The 19,016-nt window shown below is 43.3% G+C and overlaps 1 protein-coding gene across 4 annotated transcripts in view; it reads right to left on the bottom strand.

Annotated features, from left to right (window-relative positions):
* The window catches only part of INPP5A (inositol polyphosphate-5-phosphatase A), a 252,334-nt gene that overhangs the window by 85,323 nt on the left and 147,995 nt on the right, over positions 1 to 19,016 (bottom strand). For all 4 annotated transcript variants that reach the window (XM_085229728.1, XM_085229729.1, XM_085229726.1 and 1 more), the window contains exons 6-7: positions 15,527 to 15,630; positions 4,555 to 4,607 (exon numbers count right to left, since the gene is read on the bottom strand). In XM_085229728.1, coding sequence (XP_085085854.1) covers positions 4,555 to 4,607; positions 15,527 to 15,630 — 157 coding nt within the window. The remainder of the gene's footprint in view (positions 1 to 4,554; positions 4,608 to 15,526; positions 15,631 to 19,016) is intronic.

Raw genomic sequence — 19,016 nt, 5'->3', positions numbered from 1 at the left:
CCTCAGGGCAATCCAAATGTTAGAGCATGTTACTGAGGGCATTGTCCAAATGCCTCTGGAATACTGGTGAGGCATCAACCACCCTGCTGGGAAGCCCGTTCCTAGCTTGATCACTCTCAGAGTAAGGAAGTTTTTCCTAATGCCCAGTCCGACCCTTCCCTGGAGCAGCTTTATGTTGTTCAAAAGGCTTTGTTCTCATATACAGAAAAAATGCCAGTAAAGTCGAAAGTCGCCAGCTCTTAGATCAGAAAAAACGTTACGGGAGAGTGGAAGCAAAATTAAGTTGCCTCTGCTCCAGCAAGGGTCCTGTCCTGCTGGCACAGCTCGGCAGGATGAGGGGCTCAGAGCAGACCAGCCCTACGCTCTCTGTCCAAGAGGCACAGCGCTGTCTTTGTCCATGGGAGCTGAGGTGCACGCCAAGGACAACAGGTCTGCCAGCTCCCCTTTGCAGGCAAACAGTTTCTTGGTTGTCCTGCCATAGACCTCTTGAAGCCATGCTGATCACCACAGAAATGCCACTCAGTACACACTGCTTTTCCAGGTGCTGTGTTTTGTGCATATACCCCCTTATGGCAGAAGCAAGACAACGACTTGTGAAGAGCCCTAAAACCATGCACTCTTCACCTCAGGCTAAGCTACACGCAGAGTTACAACTAGATTAAGCAACGAAAGACAGTCTCATTTCTCTCCTTCACTGAGGACCACTTTTTGGGCTCAGTCCAGAGCCTTCCAAGGATTTCTGGCCTTTTCTTCCCAGAAACATCCACTGCACACCCTCTCAGCATCACGTCTCTTCCCTGGCCTTCCTGTCCACTTCCCCAGTGCTCAGCAAGGTCAATCACAGCTCAGCTCTAGCATGTGATAGACTACCTTTCCTGGGATTTCACGTTTCAAAAACAACTTTTCCCTTTAGAGCAGAGAAGCATTGGGTCCCAATGAGATAAATCCCAGAGTCTGAAGGGAATTGGCTGAGGTAGCTGCCAAGCCACTCTCACTGATATTTGAAAAATCATGGCACTCAGGTGAAATCCCTGGTGACTGGAAAAAAGGTAATAAATAAGATTACTCCGGGAACTACCAGCCTGTCGGTCTCACCTCTGTGCTGGGGAAGATCATGGAGTAGATCCTCATGGAAGCTATGCTAAGGCACACAGAAAGCAGGGAGGTGATACGGGAGAACCAGCATGGCTTCACCAAGGGTAAATCCTGCTTGACCAACCCAGTGGCCTTTTATGATGGTGTCTGTGCATCAATGGACAAGGAAAGAGCCACTAATGTCATCTATCTGGACTTCATTAAGGCCTTTGACATGGTACCCCACAACATCCTTCTCTCCAAATTGGAAAGACAGGGATTTGATGGGTGAACTATCTGATGGAGAAAGAACTGACTGCAGGATTGAGTCCAGAGAGCAATGGTCAGTGGCTCAAAGTCTGGATGGAGATGGGTGATGAGTGGTGTCCCCCAGGGGTCGGTGCTGGGGACAATACTCTTTAATACCTTCATCAGTGACATCAACAGTCACCCTCGGCATGTTTACTGATGACACGGAGCAGTGGGATGCAGTCGACACACCAGAGGGATGGGATGCCATCCAGAGGGACCCAGACAGGCTTGAGCAGTGTGCACAGATGAACTTCATGAGGTTCAACAAATCCAAATGCAAGATCTTGCACCTGGGCAACCCCAGCTACAATACAGGCTGGGGAATTAGAGGATAGAGCACAGACCTGCTGAAAAAGACCTGAGGGGGTACTGGTGGATAGCAAGCTGAACATGAGCCAGCACTGTGCCCTTGCAGCCCTAAGCCAGCTGTATCCTGGGCTGCATCTAAAGAAGCATGGCCAGCGGGTCAGGAGAGGTGAATGTGCCCCCTTGCTCTGCACTGGCGAGGTCTCACTTGTATTACTGTGCCCAGATGTGGCCACATTGCTGGCTCATGTACAGCTTTCCATTCAAATGGAAAGCTTTCTTAGATACTTTCCTAAGATACTTAAAATGAAATCTCAAGAGTACCCCTTAAATTCCCTTTAAAGAATTTATTAATTCCTCGTTTATACTAACAATAAGCTCATGAAGAATAATGGATATGAAAAATCTGGATTCAGAGAGGAACTTAACCAGGGCAGATCACCAAGTAATGGAGGAGGAAGAAAGGTAGTTTTCTGAAATAAGATAACTTCCTTGTTGTTTTGGAAACCCTCTGTTTTTTGCACGAGGTACATCCTATAACGATGTTTCCCCAGACAGTTAAAATTAATAGCTCCCTTCAAGAATTCACACAAAACTTGCCTCTTCAACTTGCCCTGAGAAGCCTTTGAGATTCTGCTGTATCATGTGGATCATATTCACAGATTATTCCAAACAGGAAACTACCACCATACCTCACCTCATTACTGATCAGAAAAAGCTGAGAGTCTATTCACTCTTATTCCCCAACACACTCTTGTGAAAAGTAAGCATGGTACGTTAACTGATCTGAACATCTGGCGATAGACTTCTCCTTCCAGAAAGTACTCTTTTTTTTTTTTTTTTTTTTACTACCAACATGCAACAAAGCATTTATTTTAGATCTAATCATGAACAGATTTTTTTTTTTCCTGCAAAGAGAGAAAATTCTTGTAGTGTAAGAGAAAAGGCCAGATTAGCAACTGGTGCCTCCCATATCAGTAGGTCTCTACTGGCGGAGTCATGTGTCATGTTATATGGATTGTATAATCAGTGAATATACAGATGTTATAGTATATCCAGGAGCTTGGCTGATGTAATTATTACACTAGAGTAGGAAAGAAGGACACTCACCCTATTCTGGGCTCACAAAATAGACTCTGGTGGAGCGGATCTCCAAAGAGATCCTTCCCCACTGTTGGTCAGCTCTCAAATGGCTCTAGGAGAGGTGCAGCCAGGCTCCATCCCTTCCTGCAGCACAGCAGAATTGCCTTCACCTGTGCTCCCCTGGCTGACTCACTGCTCGCCTCAGGTGATCAATCAGAGGTTCAGGCCGTGATTCAGCAGGCCGTGATTCAGCAGCCCCATACAATGGATACAGAAAAATTAACAAGAACAATTATCCAGCAGCTACCTGTTTGACTTCTGGGTCAAAAGAAATTCTGTAAAGGGCAAAAGATTGCTGCTCTCTCATTTTTCACAAATTGTTTAGTCTAATAAACATGCTTATGCAAACAAGCAAGAGCACTCAAGACTTGAAGATCAAACTTGTGATTTTAAGACACGAAAAAACTACAGGGGGAATGGCAAAGCACTCTATGATCATTTGTGTTAAGGCGACTATTACAAAAATAAGTAGTAAAGAACAGGACAATGACTAAATGGTGAAAAACTATGGTCAGGTTTCCAGGTGGGACAAGAGAAATTTAAGCTATCTGGGGGTTTATTGAACTCTCCTTGTGTGAAGCCAAGGAGAATATTCACACTCTCTCAGATACAGTTTTTGCACAGTCAGCTTCTCTCTCCTACGTACACTAATACTAATATTATTGCTATTAAAGATATATTTTCAAACACAGATAGTAAATAGCTTCAGTTATATGAAATACACCTCCTGTCAATACTAGCTGATACTTCTTCTAAAAAATGTCTGCTAACATACAGCAACGTAAGGATGTTCAACTTCTGTATTCATACAGTTATCTGCTGCCCTCAACTCTCACCTCCTTAAGGTTTGTCTAGGCTGTTGGATAATCCCAAGAGTAAAAACATTTGTTTCTTCTGCAGATTTTCACAGCACACCTTATATGGGACGATTTTTAGGCAGGTTATATCAAACTCGCTTGATGGGTTACTTCTGAAGCAGTCCTGAAGCAGCACAAAGATGGAAAGTGTGCTACCTGCTCTCTGCTGCACCCTCCTCAACTCTGGTCGGTGAATGGTGGGCTGCCAGGCGCTTTATTTTACTCTGGGATGAGAACAAGCAGGCTCATAGAGAACGGGACCATGTCTTGGGTTTAAAATGGGATTCCTGACCTGCATATGACGAATAAAAGTCCTGTTCCATTAAAAATAACATATGGTGTCAAAATAGCTGCATTCACTAAAAGTAGAGTCCCTCCACTGGCTTCAAAGGAAACTGGATGGGGTCTTAAATGGCTGGCTCATAAAGAACAGCAGTTTCCCTGATAAATCCCAGAGGAGAGGGCTGCACCTGCCTACAACCAGTGTCTGACCTGGGCAAGATGCTGCAGACTGTTGGATGCATCAGGCCTGGCAGGGAGGGCAGGGGATACCTTCAGCTCTGCATTGTGACTCCATAGCCTGGACTCGGTCACAGATACTGAAAGCTTTTGATCATGCCTGGTCAAGAGATTGCTTATGAAGTAAACTATCCCATGCTAACTGCACACATGTGTCAATATTAAAATCCCATTTTGACGTGCCTCACTACAACTTATAGAGTGTTATGTGCTCAATAAATAATAAATTCAAATAACTGCTTTGAAATTACTCTTTGTGTATATGAACATCTTATTTGAGACAGCTGCTGAAAAAAATGCATACAACACATATAGTCAGAAATAAGTTAAAGAGGCAACGTACCAATCAGTAATACACCACCTCGTTCGAATGAAACCTTTTCTGGACCACTTGCACTGAAAAATAAGCAAATAAGAATCAGTTATCTTAAGCAAAGGATTACTGTGATGAAAGCAAAATGTATTTACACACAGAAGCAAATAAAACAAAATTAATCCACACAATGAATCTAAAAAGCACTATACACTGACCAAGGAAGCTTGAAAACACATACTGTTTCTCACAAATCCAGGAATTATTTATATTTTTGATTCTGCAGTGCAGTTGCAAGTTTAAGAGTAAAATAAATACAGACCTAGGTAGTTATTTACAGATGAAAGATAACCCTTTAATAAAGCTTTACAACTATACCAATGTTTGCCCTAAACTAGTGAATTCTTACTGTCTCTGCATAAATACTTCTGCTTCTTTGTAATTTTACTTGGACTGTAAAATCTTATCATAGATCTACATCAAATTAAAATGAATGAGATGTGCTAGAAAGCTGTTTCTCCTGCTTAGCCAACCAACCTAATATTTCTATAAAAGTTAAAGGGAGTTTAAATAATGGTAAAATATTACATTTATCAACACTGCAACATCCGCAAGAAAGCCACAAATCAGCTCCTGCCAGGGCACCTGCCAGTGTACTTCTGGAACAGTAAAAGGATTTCTTCAGCACCACTCCTGAGCCATGGCCATAAATTACAGCCTCCCACAGAAAGACATGATTCTGCATCCTATTTATTCACAGTTAACAATGGATGTGGGGCTAGGTGAATGTTCTTCAGTAATGAATATTACACCAGACAGGCCTAAATAATGACGCCAATGATTCTGTAGCAAGAGACCGCAAGTACTGATGACTTACAAGGCATCAGCCATAGCACAGCACTCCTCAGAGTCAGGGTACCACTCCCTGTGCTTTCATAGAATGGCCTGGGTTGCAAAGGCCCACAGTGCTCATCCAGTTCCAATCCCTGCTGTGTGCAGGTCACCAACCAGCAGCCAGGCTGCCTAGAGCCACATCCAGCCTGGCCTTGTTGGGCAAAAACAGGCTTCTCCTAAGGCACCGCCGAAAGCATTCAAAAGAGACACCCCAGTTCTATTTAGCAACCTCATGTGAATAGAAGGCCTCATGCAATTTCCAGGTCCAAAATCCTGCTGAGACAGCCAGCTCTGTCACGGAACCCAAACGGTTCATTCCACAACCACCATCAGATAACAACAGCTACTCATCTCCCATCTCCTCCCCTCCTTATGCACAAACACAGTAACAACAAAAACCACCTTAGTTTCTGCAGCAGCACTCAGGATGGACTTACCACAAACCTGCTCCCTTCACCAGCACTTAATTTACACCAAGATTATTGTCGCATTCCAAATATGCTTAAGAAGATTTAAAAATGTTTATTTTACTGAACTCATAATGCTTTTCTTCTTGAAAGCGTGAATATGACAACTACTTACTTATGTGCAGTTTTTCTATCCAAACCCAGAAAAAAATGCAAAATTACTGGTGACAGCTTATTTCATGGGCCACACTCAACTACAGCGCTTGACACCTTGTAGAAAGCACCCCCTGCGTGCCACAAAACTGAGAAGTAAAAAGCTGACAGCATAACTCCATGCGCATTTATGCACTACAAAGGTTGGGAAACTTGACGTTAGTTCTTGTCGCTTCCAGTGCTAATTTCAGGATGGCCCTTCTGCAGACGTGTGAGCCCATCCTGCAGATGTGGCTGCAGCCTGATTTTACTGCCAGGTCCAAAGCAGAGCCGCAGTCTGAGCGCCTGGCTGAGCCCCCGGCTGTGCCGGCCCCAGCAAGGAGGTCTGGGGCACTTCCATGGGGACTTATCAGTGCAGTGCTACAGCAGTGGGCTGCACAAGATGGTCTTCTCAGCACTGCTGAGTCCAGGCACGGTGACTGACAACAAAGTGCTTCATCTTGTGAATCCATGTGTTATTTGATAGCATGTGGACACACCGAATAGCTTTCTTCTCTTACGTCTTTACCTACAGTTGGCTTGCAGTGTACTCACAGGACATAAGTAAGAGGGAGTAAAACAGATTAACAAATCTGACATTAATTACCTGATAACTGAGATAAGTGGTTTTGATGAGACCAGGTGTGAGAACCTCAGTTTGCAAAAATTTAATATTTTTGACTCCTTCAATGAAGTTGTGCTTCATCTTCCTATCCATGACCTCTCTCTTTGGACAGAACTCCAGGATGTCAAGAAACATTTCCTTCTGCTTTCTTTAGAGATTTCATATTGTCTCATGCCTTTCTTTTGCTGTTGCTGATGCTTATGGGTGCTTCAATTTTTGAAGAATTTGTACTTTTGAAAGCAAGAAAACTTGTTTGGGTCTAAAAAGGTTATATTCAAGTAGAAAATCCTACCAGTTCCCTACTCTCAAATCTAGCCGATGGACACACATGCAGGGATGAAATAATTTATCCAAATCCTTATCATTTTTCCCTTAGGAGATCCCAATTCTTTACTTTTCTTAAACTGTAGCTCTACTGAGGAAGAACACTTGTGGTTGTGAATACTTTATTTTAAAAGTTTTCTGTGGCTGTGGCACTAATTCAGATCCATCAAAGGATGGTAGGTTGAAGCTATAAAGCACCAACTCTTCCTGATAGCCCGGCTTTCATGGTTAAACTACAAATCCCATAATCCAATAAAGTTATTTTTATTCACAGTTTCTGTGATGATAATGCTAATATTGTTATGCATTGAGATTTGGCAAATTTCAATTTCAAAAGGAAAACACTGGAAAAAAAAGTTAAATACTGAAAGCGTTCATCATTGGCTTTAATCTCAATGGAAAAAGGGGCGCTGTCATTTCATTCTTAAAAATAACTATATTGATTCTAATTACTAAAGAATAATACACAAAACTTAAAATCAAATAGTCCAAGCCTATGATGCAGCCCACAGTATTACCTTTGATTGAGCTATCACTTTTCATTTGCTATTTTTCCTCTTTGGCAACGCAACAGGCACTTCAAAAGACGTACACCTGAAACATAGCTGATTATATTCGGTTGTTTAGAGCCAAACCCAGGTAGGTTTTGAGCATCTCCAAGGATAACACTGATTCCATAACCCACCTGGGCCTGCCTCTCTTCTAGTGTTTGTCCTCAGGGTGAAATCCAGCCCCCTAATATTTAGTCAGATTGTCCCTGCTGCAGCTGGTGACCACCGACCCTGCTGCTGCACAGTACCCAGCAGAGCCTCATCCCACCCCTCCGAAGCCCCCATCCCAGCCTCTCCTTCAGCACAGACCATCTCTCCAGACTCTCACATCTCTGCTTCAGTCCCTACAAGTTTGGTGCCTCTGCCACACTTGTTCTGTTTTGCCCATGTTTGTCTGGTACAGGGGTTCTCCAACAAGACACTGGAAACACAGCGCTGGCCTCCAAGAGTAGCAAATAGAGAAGAGTCCCTTCCAGGGGCCTGACACATCCTGGGAGTCTGCTAACTTTCTGTGCTGCCAAAGCACAGTGCTGGTTCACATTGGACTTGCTGTCCAACAAGACCCTGGGTGCTTTTGTATTTTCAGGACAGTCAGCCTGTGCTGCTGCTTTACAAGTTATCCCATCCCAGTATGAGGATACCCAGCATTAACTTTCACCAAACATTCCTATCAAGCTGTTTCTACAGCCTGTTGAGGTTCCTCTCAACAGCAGCCCTGTCCTCCACCTATTTTCTGCTATCTGACTTGACATCATCTGCAAAGCTGAGCAGATGCGATCCATCCTGCTGTGTAAGCTGTTAAACAGATGCTGAACAGTAATGACCCCAGCATGGTCTGGAGGACCACCACCAGCCACGCTTTGCACCACAGATCACCCCTGTAAGCCACTGCCAGCTCCCAACTGGCCATCTAGAAAGACGTCCTCCGTCCCCTTCCTACAGATAAGGACAGGATGGCTACCTGGGACCCTCCCTTAAGTCCTCCTTGAAAACAGCTGTGACATTCATGTTCCACAGCCCTCCAGAACCTCCTCCTTTTCAGATGACAGTGACAGGCCTCACCACGACATCAGTCAGATCTCTTTCTCCCTTAGATGTGCCCTGCCTGCTGCCATATACTCACATATGCACAATGAGATTAAGGTTTTGTGTAACCAAAGCACATGAGACCAAGAGTCCTGCCATCAATCATCACCCCCTTCTTTGGCAGACCTGCTGCAGGCCTTTGCTATGACTGTCACCGATTACTGCACCACCACAAGTAATTCCAGTTTAAGGTGTGCTCAGCCTTAGGCTCAGCTGCCTTACTCTTTCAGGCAAGTCTCCATTAATACAAGCCAATTAAAAGCTACGTGCAACACAGTTTGTTTTCTGACTTGATAAAATACAGGAATTTCTTACTGTAGATTGGCATTTCCTTATGCATACACTGCAAACAGAGGTTTTAAGAACAATTGTATAACTTAGATGCTACTTTTCAACTCTGTTGCTTTAGTAAGCCTCACTGAAATTGTGACACCTCCCTATTAGAAGCTCTCAAAAAAAAATCACAACTTGAAAACTTGCAGTTACATTCCGTCAGTCTTCTCTTTGTGAGCAGAGTCTCTCAGGAGATCGTGCTGACCTTTTGAAACCCCCCAGAAGCACCACCTACATAAATAACCTCCGCTACATCGGGTAAAAGGACCTCCAGACAACATTAACATGAAGAGAGAGGTTATAGAGGGCTAATGTCAAAAAGCACTGTTAGCAATAAGTAATGCACACAAACCATGATTGATAACAACTAGCACAGAGCCTTAATTCATCTTTTCTCCATCATTTTACTGAGAGGGACCATATCAAATTAAAGAGTGACCCAGCAGGGGTCTATTCAACCATACAAAGCAGGGCACGAAGGAAAGACATATTAAAGTGGCAATGACTGTGGTGTAATCGCAGCTTCTTAAAGGGACATTGTAGTTCACAGAGAAGATGGCAAATCTTGCATCTGACATGGCCAAATACCGAACAGCAAGAACACTCAACGTACCAAGCAATGTCCTGCATTAAGGAATTGTTGGATGAAATCTCCTGGGAAACTCTCCTTAGGGACAAAGGAACAGAACAGAGCTGGCAGCACTTTAAGGACGCCTTTCTGAGAGTACAAGAGCTCTCCATCCCCCAGAATAAGAAATCAGGCAGATGAGGCAGGAAACCAGCAAGGCTGAGCAGGGACCTGTTGGCCAGGCTGAGGGAAAAAAAGGAGAAGTATAAGTAATGAAAGCAGGGATGGGCTGCCTGGGAAGTACACAGGCATGCTATCTGGATGGGCAGGGATGGCAGGAAAGCCAAGAAATGGAATTGATCTTGGGGAAGGATATAAAAAACAGCAAGAAGGGTTTCTTCAGATAAATTGGGCAGACAAGGTAGATGGATGAAGGAGACTGTATGTCCCCATATAGATGAAAAGGGAGAGCTGGTTTCCTGAGACACGAAGAAGGCTGAGGTACTTAATGAGTTCTTTGCCTCGGCCTTCACAGCTAGTCAGGTTTCTCACATTTCTTCTGTCTCTGAACTTCTAAGCTGGGGGGGGAAATCCCTCCCAGCGTAATAATGGAGCAAATCTAAAACCACCTCATGAATGTGTACAAGTCTATGGGGCCAGACAATGTGCATTCCAGGGTTTTGAAGGAACTTCCTGATACGGTTGCCAAGCCTCTTTCCATCATCTTTGAAAAATCAGCTGTCAGGTGAAGTCCCTGATGAGTGGAGAAAGGGAAACACCCTTTTTCTGTTCCTGAGAAGATCATGGAGCAGATTCTCCTGGAAGAGATGTGAAGGCACACGTGACATGTAGAAGTAATCTAAGACAGCCAGTGTAGCTTCAATAAAGGGCAGATCATGCCTGATTAATCTGCTGTCCTTTTTTGATGGTGGGATGGCATTGGTGGAGAAAGGAAGGGTAACTGATGTTGTCCACCGGGACTTCTGCAAGGCCTTTGACATCGTCCTGAACCACATCCTTATCCCTGAAGAGGAGATACACAGATTTGAAGGCTTTACTGTTAGGTGGATAAAGACTTGGTTGGATGGCTGTCCTCAGAGGGTTGTCGTCAATGGCTCTATGTCCAGGTGGAGGCCGGTCACATGAGGCCAGGAGAAAAAGTCACTGACAGAAGCCCTGTGGAGAAAGACTTGGAGGTCCTAATGGATGAAAAGCTGGACATAAGCCAGCAGTGTATACTTGCAACCCAGAAGGACAACAAAATTCTAGGCTTCAATAAAAAAGGGATGGTGGCAGGGAGAGAAGGAGGTGAGTGTTCCCTCTGCTCTGCCCCATCTGGAATACCGTGTCCAAGCCTGGGGCCTTCAGTATAGGAGAAATGTTGGAGTGGGTCCAGAGGAGGACCACAAAGATGAACAAAGGGCTGGAGCATCTCTCCTATGAAGACAGGTTGAGGGAGTTGGGCTTGTTTAGCTAGGAGAAGAGAAGGCTCCGGGAGACCTCACTGTGGCCTTCCAGTACTGGAAGGGAGCTTGCAGGCAGAAGAGGGATTGACTCTTTACACAGTCTGATAGTGACAGGAGGGGAAAGAATGGCTTTAAACTAAAAGAGGGGAAATCTGGCTTAGATGTTAGGAAATAAATTTTTACTTGGAGGTTGGTGAGGCATTGGAACAGGTTGCCCAGAGAAGTTGTGGGTGCCCCATCCCTGAAGGCAATCAAGGCCGGGCTGGGTGGGAGCCTGGGCAGCCTGGTGCAGTGGCTGGCAACCCTCCTATGGCCGGGGGATTGGAACTAGAGGATCTTCAAGGTCTTTTTTTCTCCTGTGTTTCACTAAACTCTCCAACACTTTTAAATGTATAGGAGATCTTTTCTTTCAAATAGAAAACATGGGGTCAAGAGAAGTATATACAATGGAATTAAATTTTAAGACTCCCAAATCAAAATATAATAGTAGTTTTGTAGCTCATTTTAACTAAAGCTTTCTGAAAGTGCCACAGTAGTAAGGGGTAGCAATAATAAATTTCATATTATTAAGGCAAGAGCAGCAAGATAATAACAGGACAGCCACACGTGGGACTGCCAGGCACAGCAGTGCTACATGAGTTGTCCCAAACAACAAGGTCAGAGCTCTGATCCCGCAGTGTATTTGCTGTTATTGTCAGGATAAGGCTAGCTCAGCATTTGATCCCATTTCCATTCAATTAAGACCTTCTTTAGAACATACCTATATGGTAAAATTACATTACTATTGGAACATACGATTTGAAATAATTACAAAAGCAACAGTGGTGGATGGAAACATGATAGGTTGGGCCTAATGCAAAAGCAGCAGCACAAGAGAAAGGCAGCACAGGAAGCCAGGGAGGTGTTGCAGCTCATGCTGGAGATCTGAGGAACGTACTACTCATCCCAGCTGGATAAAGCCAGGACACCTGTGCCTCTGTACCCACAATGGCATTTGTGTTAATGTGTAACTCCTATGTTCCCCATTCTAATCCGCAAATTACCGTTAGATGTTAACGGCTTGAAAACGATTAATTCTTTTAGCTTCAATGAATTATTCACTTAATGTTAATAATTTATTTATTTAACATTAAGAAAGGAAAAGTCAGCAAGCTCCGAACCTAACACAACCCAGAAGCTGAAACAGTTTAGCTTCTTAAATATAAAACTGTGGTCCTTCACCTTATATATACATATATATATATACTGCAGCTGAACAAGTCTCAGAAATTCTGGGTCATTGGTGTGCTTTAATCTTCTCGAGCAGACCATTTGGAAAGAAAAAGGAAATCTTGGAAACAGAATTTAAGGAAGAGCTATGTCCCAGGAAGGAGGAAAGAGAAAACTGCTTCACACTACAGACTTTAAAGAAATGCTCTTTACGCTGACTTTAACAAATACTCACTAGCAGACCAACCATCTGTAAACCGGTACGAAAACAGGCAGAGAGGGCATAGATCATCTGTGCTCTCTCAGAGACGTATCAACATTTTAAAACAGAAAAAAGCCCTCCAACTTCATGTCCCAGACAGGGGATACCACATCTTTCACCTCACAATATTAAGTCTCTTCCCAGATCCTCTGTTAATAGGATTCCTTTAGCCAGCAGATGGATTGTGAATACAGGCAGTTTCATCTACTAAAAGACAACATAAATCATCACTGAGAAAGGAGAGCCTGCAGTAAGGTTATCACCATACAGCCTTCTCCATGAAAGGTTTGCATTAAAGCATTAGTGAAATTAATTCATCTTTCATAAGAGCTTTGAGCAGTATCTGTGATCTATGATAACAACCAATTTCTCACTATGGGAAAAAAAAAATTACTCAGGCCTGATAGACTACACAAATCTGCTTTTTTTTAAATGGCCTAACATTATCTAGAGTGTTGCTCCCAAAGGCATCATTTGAGTCTCATGCCTAGCCAAGAGGACCCATAAATCAGGACAGAAAGTTTTGTTAGTTTTATAGGCAGTGGGCTGTAATTATTTTGAATTGCATTATGCCTCAATCATTGTAATTACTTTTAGATCATCCTTAAGCGGCAGTAATAAAGAGAAAAGAAATCAGTCTTAAACCATTTCTCACACAAAAACATTGTAAATGCAATATGAGCAGTCTGGGTAAAATATACAAGAGCATGGAGATGTGATACCGTGTGTGCATTCTGATGTGTCAACTCCTATTTTCAAAGTACACATTGTTTTCTGGTCTTTTTTAATTAGTAGCATTACTAGCAGCATTTGGCTCCATAATAGGTAATCACAGGGTTTAATTTCACTTTTGAAAATACCACACAACGTGTGTAGGAGAAGCAAAACCACGTCAGCTGTTTGTTCACTGCTGCTGTGCTGTGTCTGCTTGAGACACTCCCTGCTCTTCCATCCAAAAAGAAAACCAGCCTAATGTTAAAACCATCACAGTTGTTTTTTCATCTTTCAAGCCAAACAAAAACTACGCTGGCTTGAATGAGCACAGAAAGCCACCAAACTGCAAATCTCAGTGCCTCTCCTGTCCGCATGACTGCAGTCTCGGGGAGCCCTTGGCACCTTCCCACTGTGTGAATTCTGAAACAAAGTAAATGAAGGCCCCGCGCTGCTCCTGGAGCCCAGCAGCACTGCAAGAGGCGCAGAGCAGAGCAGGGGCTGCAGGGACATGCTGGGGGGTCAGTGAGGAGCGACTGCGGTTTGACAACGACGGCAGCCAGGCACCGTGCAGCTGCTCCTCACTGCTCAGCAGGGTAGGGAAGAAAATGGGGTGGTGGAAGAAATGTTTGAGGTACCCAGCGCAATTTAAGCTAAAAGCAAAGGCTGTGTGGAAGCAAAAGGTGAAGACACCGACTCCCCTTCCCACCAGCAGTGATGTTTAGCCATGCTGTGGGAAGCAGCACCTTGTTATGCAGAGTGCTGCTGGGGCAGGCAGCAGCTGTTTCAGGAGCCCTTCCCTCTCCTTACAGCTTTTGCTGCTGAGCATGATGCAAAATGGGATGGCGACGCAGTGATTAGGAACATTATAGTAGGAAGGCAACAGATTTCAAAATGGTATTTAGTTGCTTCTCATGCTGCCACTCTTGTACCTAAAGCAGTGCTGCACCATACACAAATACAGAAGCTATTGCTCCACCACCAAACATGGGAACACCTGCTCTGAGTTGCCACAAGAAACAGATCCAGGCTCAGCTCCACCACGTGGGTGGAAGAGCCACCATTTCCCCACAGGACTGCAAAGATCAGTTCACATGAGAGGCAGAAATAAAAACTGCTGGGTCAGTTACAGACACACCAGTCTTAGGTGGAAGAGCAGCTGTGAAGTAACGGTGGGAATAACTTCACAGTACTGAAGAGCAACCCATAACTCGGCCTCTTGCTGTTAAGGGCGGCAACGGCGCTCGTGCTGCTGTTTGATGCTCTCAGCACTACGAGGAAATCACTGCAGCACCGCCTGCATCCTGCTTATGCTCTCAATCGCCTGCACTGCTGCAGCTTATTGCTGATGGAGGAGCAAAAGAAATATCTGAGTAACTGCCTGGAGTTCCCTCAAAATGACATAATGCCTAACTCCAAGAGTATTTGAGATGTTTATTAGAGGAAGTAAAATGCATACAACTACATTAAAGATACTTTCCTTTCCAGAAGAGAGGAAAAAAAATAAATAAAGTTAATATCAAAGTCGAGAAAAGAAAGAAGAATAACCAGCATTCCATCAGGTTGAAACTATTTCTGCAACCTTATTCCAAGCACACTTGTACTACCTCAGTGCCTCTAAGTGTGGATGCGTACAAATTCTAAACTAATTCTTAAAGTCTATTTAGTTCTTTCTAATACCAAAGTGGCAGTGTACCAGCTAGATTCACAGCTGTTACAGGAATTCAACAAACATATTCACCCAGTTTGTAGTCAACAACAACCATTAAACACGGCCACGTCCTAGATGTTCTCACAAAATGAAGAATGAACAAATTGAAGTCAACTTCAAATAAAAGAACTGCAGACAAGGACAACAGCTGCATGTGGAATTGCACCTGCAAGTGGAATGGAAGAAAGCTGGCAGCTTATCTTGTGTTTCTGAGTTAGAAAGAACCTCCAGTTCAGACACACAGCACTCCGCGGTTGTTAGGAGAACAGCAAGAGAAGGGAATGCCAGGGCAGTGTGAGAGGGACACACAAACACCTGAAAGCTCCACGTATTCTTGTGCTGGTAAGAAACTATCCCCACATAGTTGCAGTGACTGGAGAGTATCTAGCAGGGCTGAAGAGAAACCAGCAGCACTGCAGCCACAATTACAGAGCTGAATACAAATGGCATCCATTCAGAGCCATGTCTCACCCTGGCAGGGATAAAGTCTCCCTGAAACAGATTTGCAATTGGCACGGTTTGCTGTTTCTTTGGTTTTAAATGTACAAACAAGACTTTTCATCACTGTCTCCATCCTTCACAAGCATTTCCTACTACACAAAGAACTCCATTTGAACTCCAAATTCACACAATGACTATAAATACGTTATAGGTTGTACGTACCTCAGGGAAATAATCCTGTGGAAACTTCTCTTTTTCCAGCATGGGTGTGCTTTCTAAAGTGTCTGAGTAGATTTCTTTCCCAGTAACCTTCTTATACTTCTTAGCTAGGAGAAGATATAAAGCAAAGTTAACATCTGTGTCTTATGGTACCCATTGGAAGAGCAGTGGCATCTACATAAAGGTAGGGTTTTAGCAAACATAAGCACTGAGTTTTTCTTAGGAAAAAACAGACCACCAAAGACACACCTGGCTGCTTATAGCTGGCATACTCAAGCTATACAGGTAGTGGCACTATTACTTTTACAATTCAGAGCACTGTACAGTGCTGGAGATCAGGTCTCCATGTACTCTAGCACTCTAACTTCCTGACAGGGCTCTTCCAAGAGATGTATGTTTATATCCTAAGCTAGCATCCAACCATTCACACTGCTTAATTAAGAGGGAAAACAATACAATACATATTAAGGTGGAAAACACAAATTCTGTTATGAGTAATGACTATTTGCTTGGTTTATCTAGCAGCTCTTCAGATTTTAAGCCCACCTAGCTAAACAACACCTGATGATTCTGGCCCATTAGTAATCACAACTTTTACACAGCAAATCACTATGCAGTCATTCAGAATACCCTTGCTTTAAATCAGCAACACTGACAGTCTTCCTCCACGTATTGCTGGCCACACCAACACCTCCAGCTGGGCTGGCTGTGGCAGTGGAGCGAACCCAGCAGTGCCTGTGGGCTCCCAGCAGGACACAGGCTGCCCATGGGCTGATCAGCCTATTCCTCTGTAGAACTGATCTGAGATGGATTTGTTAAAAAAAGTAAAATAAAAGATACTGGTTCTACTGGGTATCTGGTGACAATACCAATCAATACAAAAACTTGTCCCTTTATGTAGTCTAAATAAAGTAGTTGATACAATCAGAGGAAACATTAATTGTAATCTACGAATTTATCTTCAGGGGAAAGAAAATTAAGCACCATTCGTTATGTGACAATCAATTTGAGATCTGGCTCCACTAGGAAGACCAAACAAATATCCCAATAAAGTAATGTGCCATCATTCCAAGTAGATCACGGACAAATGTACCTCTCTAAGTAAGTCTAACATTACCAGCAAAAAGATCCTGGTGCCATTCAGGACACAGAACTCATCAGGCAGAACTGTAAGGACTGAAGATTTTTGCTGCCTGTACCTAAATAAAAGGTAGCGCTTGGCAGAAAGGAGGCATTTTACCATCAACTTGTATAACATCAGTGCTAACTATGAACCAGAGATGCATTTACACGACTGCTGACAAACCAATCCAGCAGAGAAGAAGCATGCCTTCTCATGTACCTGCAAATAAAAACACTCCAGAGTAAACCAGATCTGTTCTGTTAACCAAAGTTGCAGCCCTGCTCTGTGGACAAGAGGCAGATCAAAATCACCCCGACACCCCAGTCAGCAAAACCCTCTGCTGGACGATGGCTCTTCAGAGCAAGCATCTTTTCAGTAGTTAAACTGTAAGTAAACTCTGAGGTGTCTGACAACTGTAGAAACAGTTCAACACCTCCCGTGCCGTAGCCATAATGCATGAGGGCCATAGGAAAAAATTCTCCCTTTAGAACTCCAGTATCTCTCCTTAAGAACTCAAGAACAGAGGCAGTCTTCTCTTCCATAGACTTCCTCAGCCGCATTCAGCTATGAAGTGAATTCTGAAAACATGCAGTAACGTTACAGCAATATCAAATTGTACATGAACACAGATTTTCTGCCTGCTTTTGAGTGGAACTGGAATTTCATAGTGATTTTGGCCCAGAGAACGTGTCCATTTGGATTTTACCTTAATGCACCGTGAAAATCTCAACAGTCATGAGAGATACATTCTAATGGAATCCTTCAGCGTGACATTCTACCAACACTACACTGATTCAGTTCCACATCAGGGATCAGCAGGTGACTTCCAACACCACTTCAGTGCAACATGGCCTTCCTTAGAGTCTTCTTAAGAGTTTTTCTTTCCAAGTTATAATTGGGCCCAAACACATCTTTTCATGCACGGTTCACACCTCACCAGGCTTTGCTAAAGAGTAATTATACATTTTGATGAGCAGAATGAAACACCTAACATTAAAAATGTTCATTTTCTGAAACAAGTACTTGTTTATTTCTCATATACTGATTACTTTTCCCTACAGTTTCACCTTCATGTTTCTCATTTTTTAATTCTTAAACTTTCTTTTAAAAACTCTACGGTAGCAAATAAGCTGTTGAATAATAATGAATAGAGCCAGAAAGCATTTCCTCTCCTTACACAACTGTCATTTCACTGTCAGATGTCACTAGAGTGACACAGCCACCTACAACACAGCTATCTATGGCCAGAAGGAGGGACTTTGAGTTTCAGAGAGAAACTGCCAGTTCTCCAGCACTGGCATGATGCAATTGTAGCGGCACCCGTCAGGAAGTGGTGTGCAGATACAGCTCTCAGGTGATGATACACAAAGCCATTGGTGTGGCAGAATGAACAAACAGTTAGAATGTTGCCATCATAAATAAAAACCATGGAATCTACTGATGCCTTTGCTTCACAAGCACAGTGGATCAACAGACCATTCAGTTCTGGGACGAAGCAACATCTTGGACACCCAGCTTCACACGCAACGCCAATTTCCTCCAGTATTTCAACTCTGCACACAGTTTACCCACTAAAGAGCATCTCTATCATTACCCAGTGTCTGCTAATGGGAGAAAAGGCTAGACCCTGAGGCTGATCTCTCATTAGAAGTCCCTACATCACTGCTGAGCTCTCCAACACGCGCTCTCAGAAATAAAAGATGCTCTGAACTGCCTATAATATTAGATCTAAAATTTTCCTAAGGCACTGACATCAGCAATGACAGATGGACTTATGCTGGCTAAGTCTTTAATCGTTATGTATGTGGAACTACCACTCAAATATCTTCAGAGAGAAAGATTCTGCTGCCGCAATTATACGAGCAGAGACAATTTGTCTTGACTGAGAATAAAAATAATGTATCCATATATTTAAGAAAACTAGTTCACTCTATAGTTACCAAGATTTTAGCAGTGTCTCAAGTTAATGGGATGCTAGATGTAGTATTAATGTGATTCAGCTCATGAGGCTAAATGAAGCTCACAACGTTTCTGTTCCCAACTGAAATAACATAAATTTTACATAATCTTTGCTACATACACCTTCGGGAAGCATTCAATAATTGTCTGCAGTATTTCTAATACACAGTGTAACTTGCCTAACATTACTTTTAAACTTCTGAGATTTAGCAAGACTTCTAACCTGATGGATCAATGTGGGTTAGAAACAATGACACTTTCCTACCGACCTGTGCTGCTCTGAAGTAATTTGAGCCATAAATCTCAGCTGCATTGCAAAATGGCCATCGCTGTTGGACACTTAAGGTCTCGGTCCTATATCTGATCTACATGGAAGAACCCAGTGGTCATTCAGAATTCTTTTGAAATCAT

The sequence above is a fragment of the Meleagris gallopavo genome, chromosome 8 (assembly GCF_905368555.1).
Source record: "Meleagris gallopavo chromosome 8, MGAL_WU_HG_1.1, whole genome shotgun sequence".
NCBI classification, from domain to species: domain Eukaryota; kingdom Metazoa; phylum Chordata; class Aves; order Galliformes; family Phasianidae; genus Meleagris; species Meleagris gallopavo.
The sequence above is the reverse complement of the archived record's forward strand: the minus strand, read 5'-3'. Positions and strand labels throughout refer to the sequence as shown.